The sequence below is a fragment of the Ambystoma mexicanum genome, chromosome 11 (genome assembly GCF_040938575.1).
Source record: "Ambystoma mexicanum isolate Mex_15411 chromosome 11, UKY_AmexF1_1, whole genome shotgun sequence".
NCBI lineage: Eukaryota > Metazoa > Chordata > Amphibia > Caudata > Ambystomatidae > Ambystoma > Ambystoma mexicanum.
Window position 1 is genome coordinate 1,116,145,080 of NC_090934.1, and position 25,363 is coordinate 1,116,170,442.

Here is a 25,363-nt window from a genome sequence, read left to right on the forward strand (position 1 = left end):
GCGGAAATGGGGACTTCGCAGCTCCCTGGGACCCATGTCATCTGGAACAACCCGGAATTTACCCCTGGAAACCCACCTCGAGACTTTCACGCCTGGATAGCAGGGGGTCTGGCAAAAACTAGCGATTTCCTTGAAGAAGGCTTGCCCATCACCTTCGAGAGATGCAAATCAAAAAATTCGGAGTGGGGGAACGGGAAAGATTCCGATACTCACAAATTAGACACTGGATGTCACACAGAAGGACCCGGGACAAATGCTCGAGAGAACCAACAGCCCTGGAGCTCACGTTAACATCCCTGACCAAGAAAGGGAAAATATCCATCATATACCGGCTCCTAGACAGATCGAACCCAGCAAAGAAAGAAAAATATATGACGGAATGGGAAAAGGATATTGGCCGGGAAATAGCAGCAGAAAGCTGGGAGCAAATCTGGTCCAGACTACATAAAAGTTCACAATGCGTCACGAATAAGGAAGGAGGCTATAAACTGTGCTACAGATATTACATCACCCCCACCCAAATCCATAAAGCCAACCCGGACTATCCCGCCACATGCTGGCGAGGGTGCCAAGCCCCCGGATCTCTCTATCACCTAGTATGGAGCTGCCCAAAGGCAGAAATATACTGGAAAGAAGTGCTGAAACACATTAAAGAAATCTGTGGCCTCTCTATCCCTTGGGACCCAGGAATTGTCGTCCTGGGCGAAAACGGCAATGGAGCATTGCCAATCTCAGGTCATATTTCCCGACTATGCAACCACCTGCTATTAGCCACAAAGATCGCTATGGCTCGATTAGGGAAAGACAAAAATGGACCCTCGATCCCCCTATGGTGGGCCAAATGCTGGGAGATTGCAGTAGCAGAAAAAATCACAGCAATCCGCTCGGACTCCCTAAACAGAACCCTGAATATATGGGACCCATTCTTGGACTATGCGGCCAAACAGCCAACCCTCACCAGGAGACCTCCACTTACTAGATGGCTCCAATGCAGCCCCTCTCTACTAATATTCGACCAAACCCCAAACACACCGGAACAGAGGGAACATGTACCCAGAAGTTTTCCACCGAATCGCCACATCCAGGAACCACCCACCATCTCCTCCATCCTCCAACTCAAATTAGACTACAAAGGCACTAATTAATGTTTAAATTGAAATATATTGCATTGTTGCATGTAACACTCTATCCTGTAAGATCAATAAAATGTTGTTATGAAAAAAAAAAATTACAGAAACACTATTGGGTTTACAGGTGTCACACTTGAAATCACTTGAAAAACATGGCTTTCTGAAAAAAAAATATTGCTAATATTTGATTACTGTTCCCTTCTCTTCAAATGCACTCATGGACTTGTCCCTTAATACATAGCTGGAAAACTCCATCTCCATCCAACAACCTACCAGAATGTCTGACTTCGGCTGGGGCCTCCCTCTGTAACAGCTTCTGTCTTCGACTGGGGCCTCCCTCTGGAACAGCCTCCCTGCCACTCTAAAACTTGAGGAAAACCATCTCAAGAAGCACCTCAAGACCTTCCTCTTCGCTTCTGCCTTCTCCTCTCCTCTCCCCTGCTGATTCTACTCTCCCTCTGCACCCTGCACCTGGCCACCCTCTGTCCTCCGGGCTCGGGTACCTGCTCATCTTGCCACCCTCACGCACTGCCTCCAGGCCATCCCTTGCAATGGGGTTTGTATCTGTACCCATACAGCCCTCCTCTTTTCTTCCTGCACTTATCAGACCTACCCGGCCTGCTGCCTTAAACCCAGCACTTGACACTTGCTGGCTGCACTCCCATTGTTTGGTGCCTTTTTATCTATTAATTTATTATTATTTATGTTTTTTCCTACTTGCTCCGCACTCTCCTTTTTTGTTCCCCCTTCCATGCACTTCTACCCCTCCCCCTCTACCCTGCACTTGCACGTTCTCAATGTCACTGGGCCTAGTAAGATCGTTGTTTTTGTTCTCCCCTGTTACCCATCCCTTGCCTTGTTGTGCTCTGAAACACTTGTGTATGAGCGCAATAGAAATAAAATATCAATGCAGGGCGACTGCATGTAGAAGATGGCAGTTTGCGGGGTGCCACCCTTAGCAAGGACGCCCACCAAGGCCAACATCAATCCAGAGAGGGGAAAGGGCATGACCACCCGCCCCAACCAATAGGGGCTGCGGGAAGCAACGTCACGGGGAGCAGCAGAAAGGGGTCGCAGGGCCAACAAGCAACTAATAATGCCTTTTGGGCAAAGGTGCACCCTCTTTGAGCATGCTCCGTGCTGCTGGAAGACTCCCACCCGTCCACTCTTTTAGGTTTCTCTCGACTAACGTGGTAAGGATCCGTTTCCTCTTGCAGATTTGTCCAGCGGATGTTACATGGTGTATTCCTATAGAAAGCGCTGGCAGGAACCACAACGGTACTGCAGAGCCAACAGTTTAGAAGACCAACACCCAGGGGTACAAAACTCTGAGGAGAGCCAAGTAAAAATGGGTAGGGTTAAGGGCTTGGAGGTCCTTCCAACTCCAACCCGCGGGAGGAGGGTGGGAAAGATTAAAAGAATGTCCTTCATGCTGCAATGTCAGGGGTGGGGCGAACCAAAGGTCATTATTTGGAAAGAGTACGGGAACAAGATACAACAAAGGAGACGAAGAAAGGATTGGGAAGGATCGGTAGGATAAGACACGGGGGGAATGGGAGCAGAAACAAGGGAGCGAAGCTATTCCACAGGAGGGAGTGTTTGACTACCAAGCGATGGGGGAGAACGGTAAGCAATGGGCTCCCAAGGGAACAAGTTACCTGGGGGAATGTACAGGGGAGTTGGTATTCAGCCGCGGGAGGGGGGGGGCCTGTCAGCTATTCAGCCAAGCTGGGGGGGCTGGGAGGGGGTGTTTAGGGGCACTGGGAAGAGGACCAAGGGCAAGGAAAGGGGGGGGGGGTCATTGGTGGCAGGGCAACTAAGGGGGAAGTTTGAGGGACACTACGGCATAGGAGGGGTAAAAAGGGGGATGTGGAAGGTAGGAAACTGATTGGGGCAGAGAAATAGAGATGGGCAAAGGGGGTTTTACACAGGCTTGAGGGGAGCACCCAGGGTGGGCATGCAAGAAGCGTATCATGGGGACGACAATCTGGGGGAACGGATATATTAGAGTTTGCAAATCAAGTCTCAGGGAGTAATGGATTGCAACGAAGGGGGAATCAAAATGGGAAAGAAATCGAATGGAAAGACAAAGAAAAAGAGGAAATAAAGAAAATAATGGAAGGAAGGAAGGAAGGAAGGAAGGAAGGAAGGAAGGAAGGAAGGAAGGAAGGAAGGAAGGAAGGAAGGAAGGAAGGAAGGAAGGAAGGAAGGAAGGAAGGAAGGAAGGAAGGAAGGAAGGAAGGAAGGAAGGAAGGCCCAGCGCAGAATCCTGAGGTGTGGTGAAGAAACGGATCACCTGTTAGATAACACCTGTCTCAATAAAGTTTGCTGCAGCAAATTTAATATCCACCTTGACAACTGGACCTGGCTCTTTTCTTTCAGGGGGAGAGGAAGGGGGTGGTCGGGTGGGGTAGTTTAGCGGATGGTGGTACAAGATGTGGTGTGATTGGAGTTGGCTGGTTCAAAGAGGAAGAAGGTTTTCGTGTAGGGCGCCAGTGTGGGCTGTCAGCGATATGCTCTGTTCACAAAACAGCCTCTTGCTGAATATCTCTAAAGCCAAATTCATAACTAGATGTCATCAGAGGATGATCGTGTTAAGAGCCTCGACTATAGACTGCTTTGCACGTTTATCTTCGGAATCTTGATTTATGTTTTCCTCATTTCCTAACGCATTTATGACATGGCTGCTAAATTGCCCCCCTAGAGAGTGGTTAATTTTTCAAACCTGTGCATCCAGATGCAGTTTAGTTTACTCAGTACTGTGGGGGTAGAACGAGTACAATTGCCGAAGAAAGGGGTGGGGGGTGTGCAGGGGGGGGGGCTGAGGCCAAATTCCGGCATCCACATGGAACAGGCATTTCTGGGCAGTTTCCGGTTCATAGAGCCACCTTTTGCATATAATCGGTGCTTTATAAAACAGTAAAGAGAGACATATTTTCAACAGTCGAAACATCAAACTTATGAATGATACGTAGCTGGTGACACAGCAGAACACATCGTCAATTAACATCGTCCACAGAGTAAAAGTACAACAGATGTACAAATGCGCACACATGGACGTTTCACCCAAGTACTGAATGATGATTCTGCTACCAGGCCATGCTCTGGGCAAATGCGGCTTTCAATCGGATAAATAGCAACACGGACACTAATCCCAACCGCACAACACAAAATGCAGTGAAAAAAAGTAGTGTGTGTCTGTCTCTCCCCCTCACCCCCTCCTTTGGGGCATGTGTGCACCAATGTGTAAAGGGCGCTTCACATTAGAGCAATATTCTGCTTTCCTTTAACTTTTCATTTGTGTACACGTTGGAGCTCCTAAGTGTGCACACAAAGTACTGACAGGCTCTCGGTAACAGTAGCATGCTTCCCCAGAACAGCAGCCTCTGCACTACATCACGCGTATTTGGCAGCCATTCAAAAGCCTTTAGCACGCTCTTAAAACCCTAAGTAACGGCAACAGATGCGTTTGCAATGTGCTCGTCTGCTCACCTTCCCAAAGGCAGATGCTCCGGCACAGATGTGCGTGAAACTGAACTGCTTCTGAGTTGCCAAGATCAATGGAGTCAGCTCCTCTGAGAATAAAATAAAAATAAAAAGTCTGTCAAGCTTCAAAGCGCTTTCATATTGACACGGTCATCACAACTGGTTGCCTTACAAAAAACAGTACAAAGCCATCCCTTCAATTTGAACGGAAAAAAGGGATTATTTTATATTTAGCACCTTATTAATTCTTTCTCCAAGTGCTGTAATAAATCAAGTTAACAGCCCTGAAGCAATAGCTCTCAACACAAGTGTCACCCAAAGAAGCACACACTTCTATCTACTGCCCTCCAGTGGCAAGGCATCTCGAGCAATAATTGAAAAACGAATTCAATATGAACATGTATTGTAAACGGCAATAGTTTTGACTTGTGTTCTTTATGCAATACAGCTTTTATAACACGCCAATCTCCACTGTAGTACTTTAAAGGCGCTGGTCCCTTGAATGAGAAATTGCCATATTGTGCACCGTCGAAGGTGAATATGTTTACAAAGTGGCCAAATACTGGTATAATATGCACAGGTAATAATTCTTTTGCCACCCCTATGTTCGAATACCATTAACAAGGTATTGGCATCGCTGTTCTGGTGTTCCCACTACGTACGGCCACACTACACAAAAGGTTTTGCACTCATCCGCCTAGGTACTCCAATCATTGGACAGGTAGGGATATTAACGGCTGATTCAAGGAATAAATGTGCGCCGAAAAGGGGAGCGCAAGCGGGAAAATCGTAGCGCAAACGTGAAAATCGCAGCGCACGCGTGTCAAAGCCGCGCACATCGATCCATGGAATTAAGTGCGCGTGTACATCCTGGGATGTGCGCTAAAATCGTGGTTGGCGCACGGGGGCGCACACGTCATTAAACGGCGTGCGCTACGCGCACAGGGAAAGCGCACATAGCGCAGCGCATACAACAAAAGTGGGCGTAACACGCGGAATGGGGAAAAACACGCGAAAATGTGGGCGTTACGGGGGAAGTACAGGAGGTAAATGCCTGCAACGCCCAAACGTAGGCCAACAGCACGTATTCATGGAATCGAACAGGGGAAAGACGTGCGCCAAAAAAGACGCGCTAATCCGGAAACACGTACGCCAGCAGGAAGCAGGCGTAAGCGGCCCCGCGCAGCATAAAAGTGCGCGCAAACAACAAACAAGCTCAGCCGCTACGATGAATATACCGTTCCTCGCAGCAGTGGTTGTGGGACACCGCAGGAGGAGGATAGCCAGGTCCCGCGTTTTCTTGACCAGGTGTATGGGAGGTACAGGTTTCCACCACACACAATCTTGGAACTGGTCAGGGAGTGGGAGGATGACCTCACATCAACCACCCTGTGCTCCCAAGCACTGAGCCCCTTGGAAAAGGTGCTCAATGTACTGCACTTCTTGGCTACTGGGTCATTTCAGCGGACAAGTGCCATAGTGGGGGGGGTGTCACAGGCCACACAATCACGCTGCCTACACCAGGTGTTGGCCATCATGACTACACGCCCCTCAGTCCGCAGGCACATATACATGCCCAGAACACCTGCAGAAAGGCAGGCCGTGGTCCAGGACCTTTACGGGGTGGCACACTTCTCCAAAGTGCTAGGTGCCATTGATTGCACCCATGTGGCTCTACGTCCTCCCAGGGCCACTGAGCACATATATCGAAACCGCAAACACTGCATTCAATCAACGTGCAGGTTGTATGTGATGCCAAGGGAATAATCACTTCAGTATATGCCAACTATCCAGGGTCAAGCCATGATAGTTTCATTTTTAGAATGTCACCCCTAAACCAGGACCTGGAAGCTGGGCGGCATGGCAACACATGGCTAATTGGTGAGTATAAATGCCTCTGCACATGCATGCATATCAGAAACTGAGGAAAGGGAAAACCCCACTAATGAGAACCATTATCACCTCCCAGGGGACAGTGCCTACCTTCTGAGCACCTACATGATGACGCCAATTCGGAACCCTACCACACCACCCGAGGTAAGATACAACACAGCCCATATTGCAACCCGGGGCATAGTGGAGCGCACATTCAGAGTGCTCAAGTCACGCTTTCGCTCCTTTGACCGCTCTGGTGGGCAGCTGCTATACGCGCCCCCAGTAGTGTGCAGGATCATAGTGGCAGCATGTGTCCTGCACAACGTTGCAACACGCGTGCCGGTGGACATGGTGGTGCCCCCACATTCCCAACCACATGCACGCCCGCTGCGCATGGGAAGTGAAAGGGCACGTGGTGGGGCAGCCCGTACCCAGCTTGTGGCAAATTACTTCACCTAAAATTACACCCCTACGCAGTGTACACAGCCCTGGCACATACCAGCTGACAATCAATGATGATGGTAAAAGGGACAATCAACTGTCACAACCATACCAGCCTGAGATTGTTCACCTGGAAGTGTTACATTGTGTGCATCCCTACCTACTCAAAGACACCCAATGCTGTGTCACAAAAAGACACACATTCATGCAGCAGGAAAGATTACCCACTTGCAAAATATCACATCAAAATACTGCCATGTCACCCAACCCCTCCACATCTCAGCTACCCAACACACCATGGCATGGCATGCAATGTGAAAGCAACTAAATGAATGCACAACACATGACACAAGTGTCACAAAGTGCGATGTTCCAAATGTAAACAGTCCACAGACAATATGCTCTCAGTAATCAATAAGAAACACCACACATGAACAAATACTTACCAGCAACACAAAACATCAGTACAGGAAGAAAGCGTGGCAATATAAGACAGGAAAAAATCAAAGTGGTGCAAGTATCACAACCTGACTAAGGCAGCACATCGACCCCTTCCAACTGCAGTGTGTTGCTGTCAGGCAAATGTGTCAGTGTACTGCATACAACATGAACTGCATCTGCAAAGGAGATGGCCTTGTGAAGACATGAAGAACCTACATGTACATATGGAGAAAGACATGGATGCACAAGCACATATCAATACACCATGCATTGTAGAATCCAACAACAATCCCCACTAGGGATGTACACACAGTTCTGACTACAGACTGGCCACACAACTCATGGGAGCCCAATGTCACTGTGTAAGTTACTGTCACTTGGTCACACCCTTTGCAAGTCCATGGAAAGGGGAAGCAGGAGGGGTGTGTGTGTGTCAGGAAACCAAGCATCTAACCCAAAGACAGGACAAGCCTGCATGTGCCCAGCTGGAATACACAGTGGATGCCCACGGGAGCCACACAAAGCAACACACTGTAAAAATAAAAAAAAGATAAAAAAATCAAAAATGGCCATGTGTGGACCAGGGGGTGGGGAGGAGGCCACTCATGAGGCACGAAGTACAGGGTGCATCCCAACACCCACATGCATGGATGTTGAAAAGAAAAACAAATACCTCCATTGGCTCATGGCCTGCACGGCTACGCTACAGTGGGAGAACTGCAGTCGTTCTCTTCACCCTCTGTTGCTACATCAGGAGGTGGCCGCGATATGGGAGGCAGCCCACGCAAAGCCCTGGTATGGTCCTCCATGGCAGCAAGCATGCAGGTCTGGAAGGTTTGGTTCTGCAGGATAATGGTACGGAGATACCCATGCAGCACCTCACGGGTTGCCTGCATTTCTGCATGCATGGCCTTGCGTGATGCCCGGATCTCCGCACGGGTTGCCTGGAGCTCAGCCGAGAGTGAACGTGTGAGCTGCTCCAGCTGCTGTTCTGACCTAAAATTCCAGGAAGCCTCAAGTTCACCCAGAGTATCTCTGAGGAACCTGTGTTCTAACCTCAGGGCTTCCCTGTGGGCCTGTGACTCTACAGATATGGCTTAGCGCAGAGCCTCCAGTCCAGCCCGTCGGTCCCTGTTGGACGCCAACATGTCCTCCCTGTGTGAGTGGCAAATGGAGTCTGTTGCCTGCTGCTGGAGCTCCACCTGCCTCTCAGGGGGGAGAATGGAAGTGGCCACCATTTCCATTGCCTGAGCTATCATTTCACACGAGGCTCCCTGTTGTGCTGCAATACTGTAGATGGAGTTCTCCCACACTGTATTGCCTGGTGGCGCACGGCCACCGCGTTGACGGGCACCACACCTGTTTGGGGCAAGGCGATCTGCACCTTGCTGTGATGGCACTGCCTGAGGCTGCAGGACTGCATTCCTCCTTTGATCTGCTGGCCCAGGAACAGGAGCAAACATTGTGGAGTGTGACCCTGCATCCGTAACTGCCACAGGCAGACTTTCCAACACTGACATCCCCATAGAGGGGTCTACCCCTGGAGCAGGTGGGTTGAACAGAACATCATCCCTGCAAGAAACACTCATCTGCGATGGCACATATGTCTCATTGTCCGATTCAGCACCTGAATCATAGAGGTCTGCGGAGGTGTACCCAGAGACACCCGTGGACAGTATGGTCTGCAGGAGGAAGGGGTTTTCACCCACCACCACCCCACGTCCTCCACTGGTGCCCGGTTGTGGCTGAGATCCCTCCTGGGTCTGCACCATCCCCTCCTCATCAACAGCATCAAGTGCCTCATCACCTGCAAAAACATGACAGACAACAAATGGAAACAGGCATGAGCACCATAGCACACACAACACATAGGCCTGACGAGAGAGATCCAGTACATAAATTGCACAGGTCCCACATGAAAATAACTGGCATGCATCCACTGTCAATGAGTTGGAAGGGGAGGCAAAAAGCACACACTGAGGGCTCCAAGATGGAAAAGCAACACATGTGCAGCATGCTGGATCGAACTGGCAGCACACATTAGCCTGTGAGTGGCATGTCCAATACACATACATGACACATGCCAAAACACAGATGTCACGTAGCATAGGCATGGTACATTTGACAACTACAGCCATATGTCAGTGAATGAGTACTGTCCCCCATCCACGTGATATGGACATGATGAGATGAAACATGCAAAATAGTGTGACAAATACGCATGTGCCACACACTGCAACACATCCAGTGTTCAATTATACAGTGATGGCAGGCAGATGGATACATCAATGGTTGGTCACTTCAACATGACAGAAGACAACAGTCATGTTCTACACTGAAACAGGGCCCACAAATTATTGTGAGCAGGCCATTACTCAATGAGCCTGAATGGTTAAAGCATTCCCATAACAAGGTAATAAATGTGGGCCATTGTGGGGTGTAATCTATGACAGAAGCATGTCACATATGTGGCAGTAGGGCAGAAAAATGCGTCGTAAAAATGGCAAGGATTGAAACAATCATGCTGAATGAACTGGAAAACATTATGAACAATGTTGTTGAAAGATGACCGTTGAAGGGCAACTGCAGTAAACTGGTGCAAATTGGCTACTATGGTCAGAAGGGATACTGTCATACCCAAACCCAATGCCGGGTAATGGTTTAGAGGAAGCACATGGGTGACCCATACCAGTCATGAGTACACACCCTCACCTGGCACTCAATCAGAACACATCACCCAAGCAACATACACATGGATTACACACACATGCAAGGGCACTCACCGGACAATGCTTCAAGATCTGGTAGGTCTCCCACGCCTCGGATCTGTTCCTCTGTGACGAAGGTTCGAGCGACAGACTCATGTTCAGTGAGTTGGTCGTCATCTGGTGGAGACCAACCGCCAGTCACCAGAGTAGAGGCATGATTGGAAGCCAGCTTGTTCTTTGCTCTGCGTGCTCTCCGCTTGTAGCAATCATCAGCTGTGCGCCTCACAAATCCAAGGGCGCTAATGTGGTCCGCGATGGTCTGCCAGTGGGCACTACGTTGAGCAGGCGCAGTCTTGCACCCTGCAGTCACCACCATTTCACGGCTATGTGCCAACACATAGGCCATAAGTGCATCTAGTTTGGCGTAATTGAAGCTAGGCTTTCTTGACGTGCCGGAGTGTGTAGCCGTGTCTGGGGTCACAGCCTGCAGTGCAAGAGCACCCTTCTTCTTGGAAGGTGGGGCGGATCCTGAGTGGCTTGCACTGCTCTGGTTGGTATGGGCAGAAGCGCAGTTGGACTGGGTACTTGAAGTTTGCAAAGGCACAATGACCAAAGGTCTCGGTGCAGGCATTGGCTGCAGGGTGATGTTGGCCTGACCAACGTCGGTGTGATGGACTTGGACCGACACTGTCCCGGCTGGGAGACTCGGAGCTGGGGTGGGGCAGCAGATGACATTGCTGCCCCAGATCCACGTGGCCTGGTGACAGCAACTTTCACCGCCAAACGTGGCTTAGACTTGGCGACCTGGAAGTCAGCCTGGAAGTCATCCTGTGCCCGTTCAGTTGACAAAATGGGCCGGTTTAACCAGGGCTGAGCTGGGATGGTGTCAGCCACATTTCCCACAACCATTTGGGGGGGGGGGGCATAGGTGGCCCCGATTGGTCCTCCACACACTGGCCTCTTGGGGCACCCTGCACATCCTGGCCATGTCCCCTACAGCGGCCACATTTTGGAGGTTGTCCACCTTTGCCTCCCTTACTGCTTGGTCGCCTCCCAACCATGGCACTGATGTTGTGCGTATGGATGTTGCAGTAAATAATTGTCCTGGGCAATTGGGGTGAAAGGGGCAGGATACTAGATGGAATTCGTACCCTCGTGCTCTAGCAAGGCTGTCTGTGACCCCCTGGGGGAAGATGACGGGTCACGCAACGCACAGGCACGCCAAAAACAAAAGTAAACGTGCACGCAACCCCTGGTAGACCACGTGCGTGGAAAAATGAACCCGCACTACGCTGTGGCACCCAGAAACACAAAAATAAGCGTACGCGTTTTACACACAGCCTACAATGACCTCTGAAGGGGTACGCGACACACGGGGGAAACCACAGTTGGTAAATACGTGGGCGACTCACCGTCTGACTGGAATTAGAACGTGAAAAAGTGACAGGTGTGCGCGTTGGCAACACCCCCGCCAAAAGAAGAAAAGAACGCAGTCTGAGGAAACAGGGAGTACGAACCAAAACCGTTTTGAAGTAATTGTGTGTGAACCGACAAGAAGTACAAGTATCACCCGCTCGCTCTCCACAAAAAGCACGTACAAGAAAATGGCATCCTATATGTACCTTTTAAGCCAGCCCACACGTGCGACGTCACTTAGGTAGCTACGCGCTAAGGGCCTTTCCTCCAATCACACGCAGTGACACCCAGACGTGCACTTTTTTCACGTGTACAATAAATATGCACCCGTGTTGCGTAACGTCACAGACGCGCTTAGGTCCTTTCCTCGATTTACAAGCTGACGTGCACTTTTTTCACATGCCAAATCACTTCGTATCAAGCTGGCCACGCGACAACACACGGAAGACCACGCTCCTGCCCAAAAGGCCATTTTCCTCCCCCCAGGAGCCCAGAGCACGCTCCCACCTGCCATCTGCTGCTGCCTGCCTGTCTGCTGCCCACATGCCCTATTTGGTGCCTGCACGTCAGCCATCTGCAGGGGTGCAGTTGCTGTGACCACCCCTGCTGGAACAGAAGACTCCCAACTGGGATACCATCACTCCACAGTCCAGTCCCAGGACCCAGTTGCCCACCCACACCTGCCTCTGAGGTTGCCATGTCAGACACACCACCATCTGGCACCACTGGCAACCCCCAGCCAGAGAGGCAGAGGGCTACCAGCTTCCATGCCAGTGAAGTTGGTATCCTGGTGGAGCAAGTCCTGGGGCAGTATGATGCCCTCTTTGGAAGTTCGCGCGCCGACAATGAAGGACGGACGAGGATCTGGATGGACATCGTGACTGCCATCAACGAGGAGGGGGTGGCAGTCTGCGACATTCTACACGTCCGGAAGCACTGGGAGGACTTCAGGTCAAGGACCCTCAACAAGGCCCGGCGCCTCTTGAAGGCAGCGGATGCCAAGGGGTGCCGGGTCCACCTAACCGACAACCAAATGAGGGTCCTGGAACGTGTACGCCCAGCGCTCCACGTCCAGGTCCTTGAGAGGCAGACCCGCCTGGAGTCGAGCGGTAAGTGTACATGGGTACTGATTTGACGCTGTTCGTGTTGTGGTGTGCCAGGAGTGTGCAGGTTGCACATATGTCTTTGTTGGGCCATGTATGGATGCGTATGTACCGGGACGTGTACCTGCCACATGTGATTCCTCTCATGTGTGAAACACATCAATGGTGTATGTGTTGGCAAGCATGATGGGCAAATGCATGTGTGGGTGCACATATGTAAAAGTTATATATATGTACTGTGGCATGGTTGTGGTGTCACACATGGATGCTGGTTACTGCTGCATGTATCTGCACTATGTACATGTGCATTTGTGTGTATTTGACAAGTGTGCAACTGTGATGCAACATGGATGCATGTGACACTGACATGTAGAAGGCTGAATGCCAGATGTGACATGGATGGCGATGACATCACTGCGACAGGTGGTGGAGATGTACAGATGCATGTAAGTCTGGTGGCGTGTGTGCATGTGTTCTGCACTCCCCGTGTTGCATGTGACGTCAGGCTCACCTTCGGCTGCTTGTGCGGTTTGTGTATGGATGGTGCTGCCTGGTGCAATATTCCTGTTGATTTGCTTATGTGTGTGAGTTGAAATGACGTGTGTTGGGGAGTGTGATGCCATGTCTGAAGTTTGACACTGCCACTCATGTACAACTGTCATGTGTGTATCAGTCCATTGTACAGTGCCCTGATGCCTGTGTTCTATCTCTCCGTGTCTGCAGCATCAACTGATGAAGAGGGCGGAGAGGGTGCTGTGGAGCAAAGCGGCAGGGATCGCACCGCCAGCCAGAGACGGAAGGCCCGGCTCCCCTCCCATGTTGTCATCTCGTCGGGAAGTGAGGAGTCTGGCGCCGCATCCCAGGCCGCAGCTGCCGAGGGTAGGTCCAAGAGGCGGAGGTCGGAGGGGGACTCCTCGGCAGCAGAAGGGGCAGCAGAGACCCCCCACAGGGTCTGACGGAGGAAGATGGCATGGAGTCATCCAGGTTGGTGGGGGTTTTTGGTGGAGGAGGCGGCGGCGGCCGTGAAAGGGACACACACGGGGTCTGGAGGTGGGGATTCCACTGGTGCTAGTGATGCAGTGCAGGGGCGGGCACAGGAGGCAGCACAGGCTGCAGCGCAGGTGCCTGTGTGTAATCCTGTCCCTGATCCTGTGACTGCATCATCAAGCACCAGCAGGGATGCCTACGTCCAGACCTGTTTTCAGGGACGGGATGAGCGCACAACAACTGGCATTCCTCTCCCTGCGGACGTGGCATTCCGGGACCGGGTTGAGCCTGTCCTGGCTGGGATAGCGTTGCGTCAATGGGGCATGCGAGGTGACCTGCAGTGTTTTCGTGAAGACACTGCACGTCATCTCGGATGCCTCTTTGACCGCCTTGACCTACTAGGACGGGTCACCAGTGCTGGATTCATCTGTGTGCTGGACCTTCTTCCGACCCCCTCCTCACCTGAACCCCCTATGCGCCAGCCGTCCTCCCTGCCATCTTCCCACCCATGTATCACCTGGGTACCCTGTGGAGCTGCCTCTGACCCAGTGGCCAGGCTGGTGGAGGACACATCCCTGCCACAGTCGGGAGTCGGACATCCAGCAGGGGTGGCCACAACAACTGCACCCCAGCCGGAGGAGGACGTGCAGGCAGCAGGAGCCAGGGAACAGGCACAGCAGCGGCAGCAACAAGGTGGGAGCAATGATGGCTCGGGGCCCATCAACATCCGAGGGGCAGGCAGAGGGCAGGAGAACCCAGGATTGGGAGTGTCTTCCGTGTGGCAGTGGTTGGGCCAGGCAATAGGTGCGGAGCGGCGGTGGGCAGAAGAGGCACGGCTCACATTGGTCAGGGCGGAGAACTCCATGCTGAGGGTGCTGAGGTGGGTCGGGTGCCTCGAGGCAATTCGCAGGGAGTTGGAGTTGAACATGCATCGTCCCTGCGAACCCTCGGGGCCATGGAAGAGGACCGCCTCCAGGACATAGAGCAGGAGTTTGATGATGCCCTGGCCCAGGAAATCAGAAAGTGAGCCGTCGGACTAGCCCGCTGCCATTGTATATAGTTTTTAGTGTTAGGTTTCATTTTCGTTTTGCTTTATTTTGGGGTGATTGGACTATGCCCCACACTTTTGTATATAGTTATTTGTTAGGTAGTTTCTTCGATAGGTTTCATTTCTTTCGTTAGGCTCATGGACCCTTTGGATATTCATTGTACATAGTTGAACATTGGATTTTTGAGAACTTTATTTTGGGAAATCACCATGGATCAATGGATTTTACATTTTACGTTTCCTTTGGATTTGCTTTGGTGGACGGAGAGTTTGGACGATTTTTCTTTTCGATTTCATTGGATTGGTTCTACATTTCATTTTATTATGTTTTGGACATGCATTTAATTTAATGTTTGACATTTTTTTATGCTTTCATTTCTTACATTCATTTTGTTCATAATACATTTTGATATTTTACTTCCATGTGTGGGATTCGCTCATTGGGTTCATGCATGTCAAAATGTGGGTTTACACAATCAATGGCACCCAGTGTGCGTGTGTGACAGACATGTGTTGATGTACATAGCTGACTTTTGGTTTGTGTCATGAGATAGGCATGTCAGTGTGGGGTGTTTTGGGAAATTCATTGTGTCTCAAGACTGGGGTGACGTGCTGTGGGATTTTGGTGGACATGAGGCCCATGATTGGGCATCTTCATGACGTGTTGGGGGGGGGGACATGTGTCGGGGCCTGACCGTCAATGCTGGGGGAGTAGAGGTGCAGGGGGACATGAGTCAGGGCCTGCTGGCAGGTGCCCCTCAATGCTGCGGGGGTGAGGGTGCAGGGGGACATGAGTCGGGGCCTGCTGGCAGGTTCCCCTCAATGCTGGGGGGTGGGGGTGCAGGGGGACATGAGTCAGGGCCTGCTGGCAGGTGCCCCTCATTGCTGGGGGGGTGTGGGTGCAGGGGGACATGAGTTGGTGATCACTAGTGCAAGGTGACGTGACCTGGCTGGGGGGCATGCCCATGGTGGATGGGCTGCCTGCAGGACATGACCAGGGGTGCAGGGTAGTCCCCTGTGGTGTGGGCTGCCTGCAGGGGCTGTGGAGGGGGTAGAGGGCACACCTGGGAGGATCCACACTGCCAATTCACATGTCAAACACCCCGCGCACCCCACTGAATTCACGTACCCCGCTCTGCAAGCGAAATCGCGTGCGATACTCCCTGCGCACCCCATAAATTCACGTACCCCGCTCGCCCAAGGCCTATCGCGTGCGAGACTCCCCACGCACCCCACTGGATACACGTACCCCGCTCTGCAAGCGAAATCGCGTGTGAAAGTACCCGCGCACCCTTCAGAATACACGTACCCCGCTCGCCCAAGGCATATTGCATGAGAGACTCCCAGCGCACTCCACTGGATACACGTACCCCGCTCTGCAAGCGAAATCGTGTGCGATACTCCCCGCGCACCGCATAAATTCACGTACCCCGCTCGCCCAAGGCCTATCGCGTGAGAGACTCCCCAAGCACCCCACTGGATACACGTACCCCGCTCTGCAAGCGAAATCGCATGTGAAAGTACCCGCGCACCCCTCAGAATACACGTACCCCGCTCGCCCAAGGCCTATCGCGTGTGAGACTCCCCGCGCACCCCACTGGATACACGTACCCCACTCTGCAAGCGAAATCGCATGTGAAAGTACCCGTGTACCCCTCAGAATACACGTACCCCGCTCGCCCAAGGCCTATCGCGTGTGAGACTTCCCCCGCACTCCACTGGATACACGTACCCCGCTTTGCAAGCGAAATCGCATGTGAAAGTAACCGTGCACCCCTCAGAATACACGTACCCCGCTCGCCAAAGGCCTATCGCGTGTGAAACTCCCCGCGCACCCCAGGAATACTCATTCCCCGCTCGCGCGATTGCAGTGTAGCGGCCCTGTTAGCTGGTCCAGGGTTAGCGCTGCATTGGGGATTTGAATGATTTTTCATTGTGCAAGGGGCGTTCTTGGGGGCGTAACTGGTGCTGCGGGATGTTCTCTGCGCCAACGCTCAAAATGGCTTGCCAATTCCATGAATACGCGGTGCGCCAGAATGCTCTTTAACGCACACGACTGGCGCACGCTCCCTCTCTGCGCTGCTCGCGTGCACTTCCTCTGCGCTGAAATCTATGAATTACCCGGTAAATGACAAGTACTCGCACCAGAGTTCAGGTATTGCCATCATGTGCACAGGAACACAACAGTTAACACGTTTTCTTCATGAAAATTTGAGTTTTTCAGACTATGTGCCAAGTTCCATCTTTGAATGCCCAGGTACTCTCACTACCAGAAAGCAAAATCGCTAGTGTTGCGATGCCTTGATATGGCAGGTTTTGCCATGATATTTAGCAATCCTCCTTTCACAAATGGTCAAGTACTCGCACCACTTAGCAGGTACTTCCAGGTAAGTTAAGATGTGCAGCCAACAGGAAAACATGCCATTGATACAAGAGATCCACATACTGTCAGGTGGAATAACTCTACACCGCAGAGAAAACGCAGGCTGCACAACGCTCCAGTTTTAACGGATTGTAGTATGCAAGGCTTTAAGTGAGCCATTCTTCCAAAACCTCATCGAGCTGGCACTCACGCTACCCCCGACAGCCACCAGAGCCACGTTTTTTTTCTTTCAATGCAGGGATTCAAACCCGGGTAACTATCCAGTTTAACATTGCACAGTGCTATTTTGTAGGTCTTGGATTTAGTTTCTTTCATTCAATAGACTGCTTGACACAAAGCCCGTAATGGGCTTTATGTGTCAAGCAGTCTATTGAATAAAACAAAAGAAATTGTGCACCGATGAAATAGCAGTGTCATGCGACACTGGTTTGTCAGCAGGCAGGGCTCGGGTTCGAAACCCCAGCACGGGATAATAAAATAAAAAATGAAAGTAACCCAATAACATTTAATTGTCCTATGCTGGGTACACTTCGAGCCACGCCCATCATTTAGGCCACACCCACTACCCCCTCGATTGCTCACCCCACTTAAAGCACTGGTCTGTACCTCTTTCCATGCAATCAAGCAAAGAGGAAACTACAGTCTCTCTCATTAGAAAAAAAACACTGAAGAGGTGTGCCCTTATTCTGCCATTGTGGGGTGCATTTAAAAGGCACCAAACATAAGTCCCTTTCACATGCATTTAAACACTGCAACCAAAAACAGCCTGGCTCTTTGTTTCCCCATCACATGAATAGCAGGGATTTAAACATTACAACAAAAACAGCCTGGCTTTTTATTTTGTTTCATGTAAAGTTTAAGAGCCATGTGGAAAGGGGCCTACCTTATCATTATCAATGAACATGCAGCAGTGAAATTCACCCAAGAAAGAGGAATCAAAGAATTCTGTGACATGAAAAATACGATTTTTAAACATTAAAAGCAATCAAATCGACTTTAAAAAGCCACAATGGAAAAAGATATCACTGCTCACAGAAAAAGGTCAGGAAAGCAAAACATGATGAGTGGGGTGACCACGCAAAAGTATATTATGTTTTACCTCCAGTAACATCTGAAGAGGCACTTACTTCAGGAAAATCCTGTTCTGGCTGAGGTCAAAACTTCAAAATGAAAAGCAGCACTTCCATCCCTGGATGGCACACCTCCCATCTAATGACGCCCTGCAATAGAATCTTCTGCTGAGCATGTTGAAAGGCCACAGATCCCCAGACTGGCTGGCTCTGAAGGCAGTTAAAGCAGCGACTTTAAGCAAGTCACCCCCGGCTGAAACATGACAAAAAGTTGTGAGTCCTTGTTGCACCCACTTCAAAAGAGCTCACACTGACTTCAAAGAGACTCATAAAAAACTCTGGTCACAGGCGAGCCCAGGGAGACAAATGGCTGTGGCAGATGAAGCATCCATAACATTTTCTGAACAGGAGATACTCCCAATTAATTTAAAAGACTATTTTCGTCTTAGGCATTTTGCGCAGCAATCAGACAGAGATTTAATTTTTATAAAATGCATCTACCTGCGACTCTGGAACTGTAATGGCCAGTTAGACTATGTTTCTGGCTGATCTGAACGTGTGACAATTGTGAGAGTTGGTGAAAAGATGGAAAATGAAATTAGGAATATGCTTGATAACGTCCATATTTACAACTGTTGCACATTTTATGAAAACGACAACAAGGTGACACATGACCATGCTACATTGTAGGGATTTGGCTGTCGGGTTATCCAATTCCCCATGATCAGCTAAAACAGAATATATGGTTCATATGGCATTTGCTAGTACTATTATGAAGTTATGATACATAACTCGTTTTTGCCAAAATGTTTAAAGGAGAACAAAGGATGGTGATGAAGGGGAAAAGACAGATGGTGCTCCAAAATCCCTAAATCAATCCTGACTAGGGGCGGAGAGAGAGTGACTGTCCAATCATGGTGGCAAGGATTATTTTAAGTTACTTCCCCTAGATTGTAAAATGAGTGATGTCATTTCTGCTGTACAAGGGGGACTGTACTAGGACAGACGCACAAAAACAGGGGAGACAGAAAAGGAGGACTGAGAGAAGGCTGCTGAAACTTAACATCTTTGAGCGTGGAGTGACCAGACCTGCTGCCCTATTTTTCCAGTGTGTCCCGAGATCCAGCTGGCTTTCCTGGAACTTAAACAAAGGCTTGCTATGTAAGTAGCAATAACCCAAGCCCTAAATTGCATAAGCCCTTCATTTTGTAGCAGTGCATCCAATACTTCCCCATTAAAAAACCCAAATTGCCAGTGTAGTTCAGTCATCTCCCCATAGAAAATCCTTTGTTTACCCGTGCATTTATGTCATTTCCCATTGAAGAACCTTCCGTCATTTGGGTAAATTCGTAGCATATTTGGCTTATTAAATCAATTAATTCCCACATTACTTCACGGGATAGGGAAAGCATTCGAAGCGACATCTCTCTTCCCTGTGTCTTGAGAGTCATTTTAAGTATAAATTGTTCCCCAAAAAGTTATTTCATTAAGAGCTGAAAAACAAATTCTTCCATGTGTTAAATTGTGTGTTTTAAAAGCAAATTCCCATTTGCATCTGTCCTATTAAACCCAAACCTTTGTTCCCATTCTAAGTAATCTCTTTGCCCAAAGCCTACCTGTTATGTGCCTCTGTCATGTTAACTGAAAACCGAGTTCTTATGTGTGTTTCCCATTGTTTGAAGTATGCGTGTCATTCCCAGCCCCAGCAAAAACTAGGGTGATTTCCAGTTTAGTTTTTTTCTAAAAAGTTTCATCCTATAAAAATCAGTTTTCCTAGAGTATTCCCCTTCCCCCATCATATTCTGAGCGCAGATTTTTCATTGCTCAGAGCTTGCCAGTACATCACAGACCTAGCAAAAACTAGTGCGATTCCCATTTTTGTTTTTCTAAAAATTGCACTTCCTGTTTAAACCCGTTTTTCCTAGTTCATATCTCTTCCCCTACTGCACTCCGATCACGTATTTTGAATTGCATTCCCTTTTATTTTTTTTTATTTTCTTTCTCATGTGTTGCAAGTTCCTATGTGTGCTAGCTAGTCTGTTTTGAAGCCCTCTATGTCTTCTAGTGTAAGCAGCGCGAAGTACCATTCGGTGCTGTCCCATAGCAGTAGTATTAAATCATTGACAAGCCATTTTTCAATTGTTGCAGGGGGCAGTGCTTACCCTTCCTCGAATCATCTGAGTGAAATTGTTTTGTATTGCTTTTCATAAAACACAATTGGAGTGGCATCAATAGTATCTCTTAACCAGGTTACTTTCTAGAAGTCTGTGCATTTGTGTTGCCACAACATTAGTGGCTGCTGTCATCTATTTGTTCTGATTTGATATTAAAATCATAAATTATTAATTGACAACACCACCAGCCTGGTTCCTGGTCTAGTGTGACATGGGGTGCTGGTGGAGGTTGGGTGTGAGACAGGTTGGAGGCCTCCTTAAAAATGAATTCTGTGTAATTAAAAGTAAAAGCATTTTATTGTGCGCCACCTTCATTTGCAAGGGAAGAGCTCCCTGACTTGCTGGTGCTGCATAATATATCGTGACAACTTGGGGGCTGGAGTCCAGGACTAAGCAGTTGTTTCCACCCGTGACAGTTTAGCACAACATACTAGCCCGTTGAAGTACTGTTACATTTGGTGGATGGTAAACTGTGTTACATTGTGAAGGCGCCAGCTAAACCTGTATCCTAGGTATCAGAGCTATGTGGCCAAACAAAATAGCGTAAACTAGGAAGAAGTAGGGTGGAGATTTTGCCCTTGCCCTGATAACCCAGCAGGTACAGAACACTTCACAATGAGCACTGTGGAAATGAACATGTCCAGGAAGCACCTTCTGTCCAAATTGTTCATTAACGGGGAATGGGCAGAGCAGGGTCACGACGCCTGGCAATCTAGAATGATGCAACAGGTAACCTCTACAAATATGGATGTGTGGCAGGACAGTGGCCTGTTACATCAAGCCCTGACAGACTTTTACATGACGTAGACCACTAAAGACGAGCAAACTAAAATGGTCCAGCTCACTGCCTATATGTACATGATGATCATGGAAGAAAGGTACCAGGAAAAGTGTCATATGGGCAAAATCAATCTGAGTTATTAGAGCAAGCGAAAGGGAGGTAGAGAAGAAAGTGCGAGAGAGGCAAAATTCTGAGTTAGAATTAGGAAACATAATTCAGCAGCTAAAAGAGGAGTGGGCAGTAGAGCAACAAACTAATTCAGAGCGGGACTCCCAATTATCTGCACTGAAATAGGCGTGCCATGAAAGGGTTTATTCCCTGAAAGAAAGTTAACTAAAATTGAACCAACAAGTGACATAAAATAGAGCCTGCTTAGAGGACATGTGTGCATATCAAAATCAGATTAAGCAATTGGAAGAGGAGAATAATCAATGGGTTATAAAGGAGGTCCATTCCCAAGCAGATTCGGACCAGGAGCGCCAGAAGTTGCACGCTATGAAACAGCAGAGAGATCACCTCAGTGAACAGAATAGTAGGCTGTGTCATGAAAAAGATGCCCTGTGCCAGGAAGTGTGCCAGTTGAAGGCAGACCTGGAGAAAGGAGAGTCATGTCTTCAGAAACTGACTGACATGAAAGTAGAGTATGAAAAATTAATGGGACATTTGAGGCGAATAGAATTTGACCTAGAGCAGACAACAAAGACCAAAACTGCACAGAGCGAGGAGATTAGCCTCCTGCAAAAGGAGAGGTCTGAGTAATCCCAGATTCTACAAGATTTACAGAAAGAAAGTGAGGCCCTTTGTGAGGAGAACAAGGGGATCCAGGGCCAAGCAGTGGCTCAAGGTAAAGCCAGTGAAGCCCTGGTAGCAGAGTACAAAGCTTAGGCCTCTGCATACTACCAAGAAATAGGGTCTGAGAAAGATAAATTAGATAGATTAGAAAAAGAACGGTCTAGATTTATTCAGGCCTTGAGGAACCCCAAACAGTTAGGGAATGGAAGGGCGACCCTCGATTATGGTGTGATGCCCCCTGTACCAGGTGGCAAGGCGCGGCTAACTTCTTACCTATGAGTCAATAAGAACTAGGAAATATGAGGCAGCTGGACCCAAGCAGGCCTTGCATTACTGCACAGGAAGGCCAGCCCCATCAGAGATTGATGGACGTGCCTAACTGCTAAGGTTTAAAAATATTTTGGCAAATATATCTGACCAGGAGGACTCCTATGAAGAGAAGATGAGGGAGTTAGAATGGCAGAGACATCCGCTACAAAGGGACCACCTGGTCCACTTTCCAGATAAAGAGGAGTCTGTGTTTAGGCCCCAAAAGAGCATCCTGAAAACCTCCACTGCTTTAGGAGGGGTGGGGGGAGTTCTCCACCAACCCCGGAAGAAGGGAGGCGTCAGATGAGTACTCCCCTGTGCGAAAGAGGGAGTCCAAGGGAAGTGACCCAGAGAGACCACAACAGAACAGGGGAGAAGAGACTAGGCCCTGTCTTTCTGGGAGAGACTCCCAGTATCAAAGAATCAGGGAGCGCCTAGAGGATAGGGATGGGACCACAAATAGCAGCAGCTCTGAGTCTGAGGGCGAATGGACTCGGGTGCAGCAGAGAAAGAAGCCTGCCAAACAAAAAAAAGCACTCTGGTAAAAGACCCCATTCGACAAATAAAAGCCATTAGAAACTTCATGACTCTTTACCACAAAAATGCTAAGTACTCAGTCTGGGAGCATCCGGAGCTGTATGACCAAATGATGACATCATTTGGCATCAAAAATGACCATAATTCTAAGGAGTTTGCCAAGTGGACATTCTCCCCAGAATACTCCAGCTTCTTTGCTGGGCTGGAGGGTCCGAACCATTCAAGGTGGTCTACTACAAGACAGCCATCTTGAAGCACTTCTCTGTGCACCGGAACGCCCAGGAGGCTCGAAAGGCGGCCTACAACCTGCAGTGCGGAGAGGGTCAGGCACTGAGAGAGTTTGTCCAAGAATTGAAGCAGGCAGTTGCCCAAACTGCTAGATGGGTGCGCACAAACAATAAGGAGTTCATCAATACCTATTTTCATGCCCTCCCCAAGTATATAATGGCACAACTGGTTAGGGACTTCCACAATGAAAGGACCCTGGACTGGGTAATAGAGCAAGCTACCAGGATCTATGAGGTCCAAAAGCCTGCAGAAAATAAGAATTCCCCCAAAAATCCCAAACCGACCAACACCCGCGCTGCTGCCAAGGTGGCAAGGTGAAGAATGCCCCTGTGTTGGACCTAGAAATGGGGGGGCCTAAAAATACACCTCCCGCTAACAAACCAACTGAGAGGCAGAGAAGACCATCTGACCAGTTCCAAGCAGGTGGTAGCCAGGCAGGGTACCCCACAAATGTGTCACATGACTGCCAACTACATCAGCCTAAGGTACAAGGGGAACAGACCCATCATGGGGTACATCTGGACTTCACCGGCTCAAGGGGGGAATCCAACCAGGTAAGTATGGCCCCAGGAAATGTTCCACCCAACATTCCCCCAAACTTCGCACAAAACTTCCCTCGGGAGGGCAGTAATATTCCACCCTGCAATTTAAGTTTCTTCCCCAGGTACCCTCCAAACCCCAACATTCAGAACAATCCTTCACTCTCTGCCCGCTTTGAGGAGTCTAGACCCCCAAATCAGGGAGAAGGGAGACCAAGGATGGAGGGCTACCCAAGAAACCCTCAATACCCAAGCTACTCTGGGTGAAGGGACAGTTACTGAGAGCAGCAAAGATTTGACCCTAGATCCAGAGTGGATGTCACAACTGGAGCACCAGGTCCAGAGCTTGACTGAAAACCTGGGTCGCACGTTGAGGGCTCAGCAGAGCCCTCAAATGAACATGGCTGCCCAGAACAGCTCGAACCCAGGGTCTGGCACCTCGGAACAATGACGTGGAGGAAACCCTGACAACCAACAAGTTCCAGAGGAGGAGGCTTGGGAGGAAGGGGGATGCGAAGCCCTAGAGGAAGATTCCTTCCTCACCCGTGAAAGACCGCTAGAAACCTCGGAAACCTGAACCCAAATCTCCTACCCCCAAAAAACTGCAACCTAGGGAACAGAGGATAAGTAGGAGAAACCAAGTGATCAAGAAGACCCATTTTGTGGAAGAAGTCCGCGTCCTCCAGTTTGAAGGGGGAAGAATCCCTGGAGGATTCTGGGAAGAAAATCTTCTCTTTCAAGAACGGAGGCGATTCCTCCCAAAGAAAAATGGGTCCCAAAAGACCCCAACTTAGACTTGGTAAGTATGAGGACTGACCTAGAACCGCCTATCCCTGAACCCCAGAAATGTCATCCAGAGAACTCAGAAATAAATGAGGGATCCTCCGCCCAAACCGGTTCAAGTGACTGTCTCCAGGGAAAGAGGGACCGCACAGAATAAAGGGAAAAAGGGGATCCCCGAACTCTGAAACAGAAAATGTCCCATGGTTACACAGTGTCGGAGTTCAAAATAAAGAAGTTAACCGCCCAGCTGGCACAAAATGCACATTTCCTTTGCCCCCTCGAGGAGAAAGAAGGTAGGTTTTATGCCCCCGTCAGAGTGCACAGGCAATGTGCATTTTCAGCGCTGGTAGATACAGGATCCAAAGCCACCCTTCTATCCAAAAGGGCATTTGATCAACTCAATGCAGGAAGGGGGGGGGAGGGGGGAAGAGTTACCAAATTCCCCTCACACCTCTTCCTGGGCAACAGCAGAACTTCAACGGAACTGACATTCCCGTCGAGGGGACTGCAGATCTGGAGATCAAAATTGGGCAACAAGGTGAAACACCCGGTTATAGTCGTCACTCCAGAGGGAACACCCAGTCTCCTAGGGAATTACCTCCTTCGCCTAATAGACTGTGTAAACAAGGTCCTCTGGACGCAGACTAACCGTCCAGTAAAATTAAAACAGAGCACAAAATATGTAAGCTTAAGTGGCACATGCCATTTGGTTGAGCAGCAGTCTGACAAAATTGAGTTCCACTTTAGGAACAATCAGGTCCCCGGCATAACTGATTGCTGTAGGAGAACGAGCTGGTGATGGGAACCCTTCTCCATTTTTGAAAATCAATCTTCCTTCATGTTTTAAGTGGCATTCCACACTGGAAGGAAATACCCTGACATTTTATACTGATCCACAATTTGAGGAAAACCCATATCCCATGATAAAAAATGATGAAAAACCAGCTCAAAGCTTGGTTGATATTCAGAAAAAGGGTGAACAGCTGTTCTCCCCATTCAGATAAATGAGGGGATTCATTATCCCCCTAAAAATTAAGAGGACAGAAACTACAAAACTTGGACGCTTCCGTAA

At 49.4% G+C, this 25,363-nt stretch overlaps 1 protein-coding gene across 1 annotated transcript in view; it reads right to left on the bottom strand.

Annotated features, from left to right (window-relative positions):
• ETFA (electron transfer flavoprotein subunit alpha) overlaps positions 1-25,363 on the bottom strand; it is a 1,125,730-nt gene that overhangs the window by 677,605 nt on the left and 422,762 nt on the right. The window contains exon 4 of the mRNA XM_069624450.1: positions 4,623-4,705. Within this exon, the coding sequence (XP_069480551.1) occupies positions 4,623-4,705 (83 nt within the window). The remainder of the gene's footprint in view (positions 1-4,622; positions 4,706-25,363) is intronic.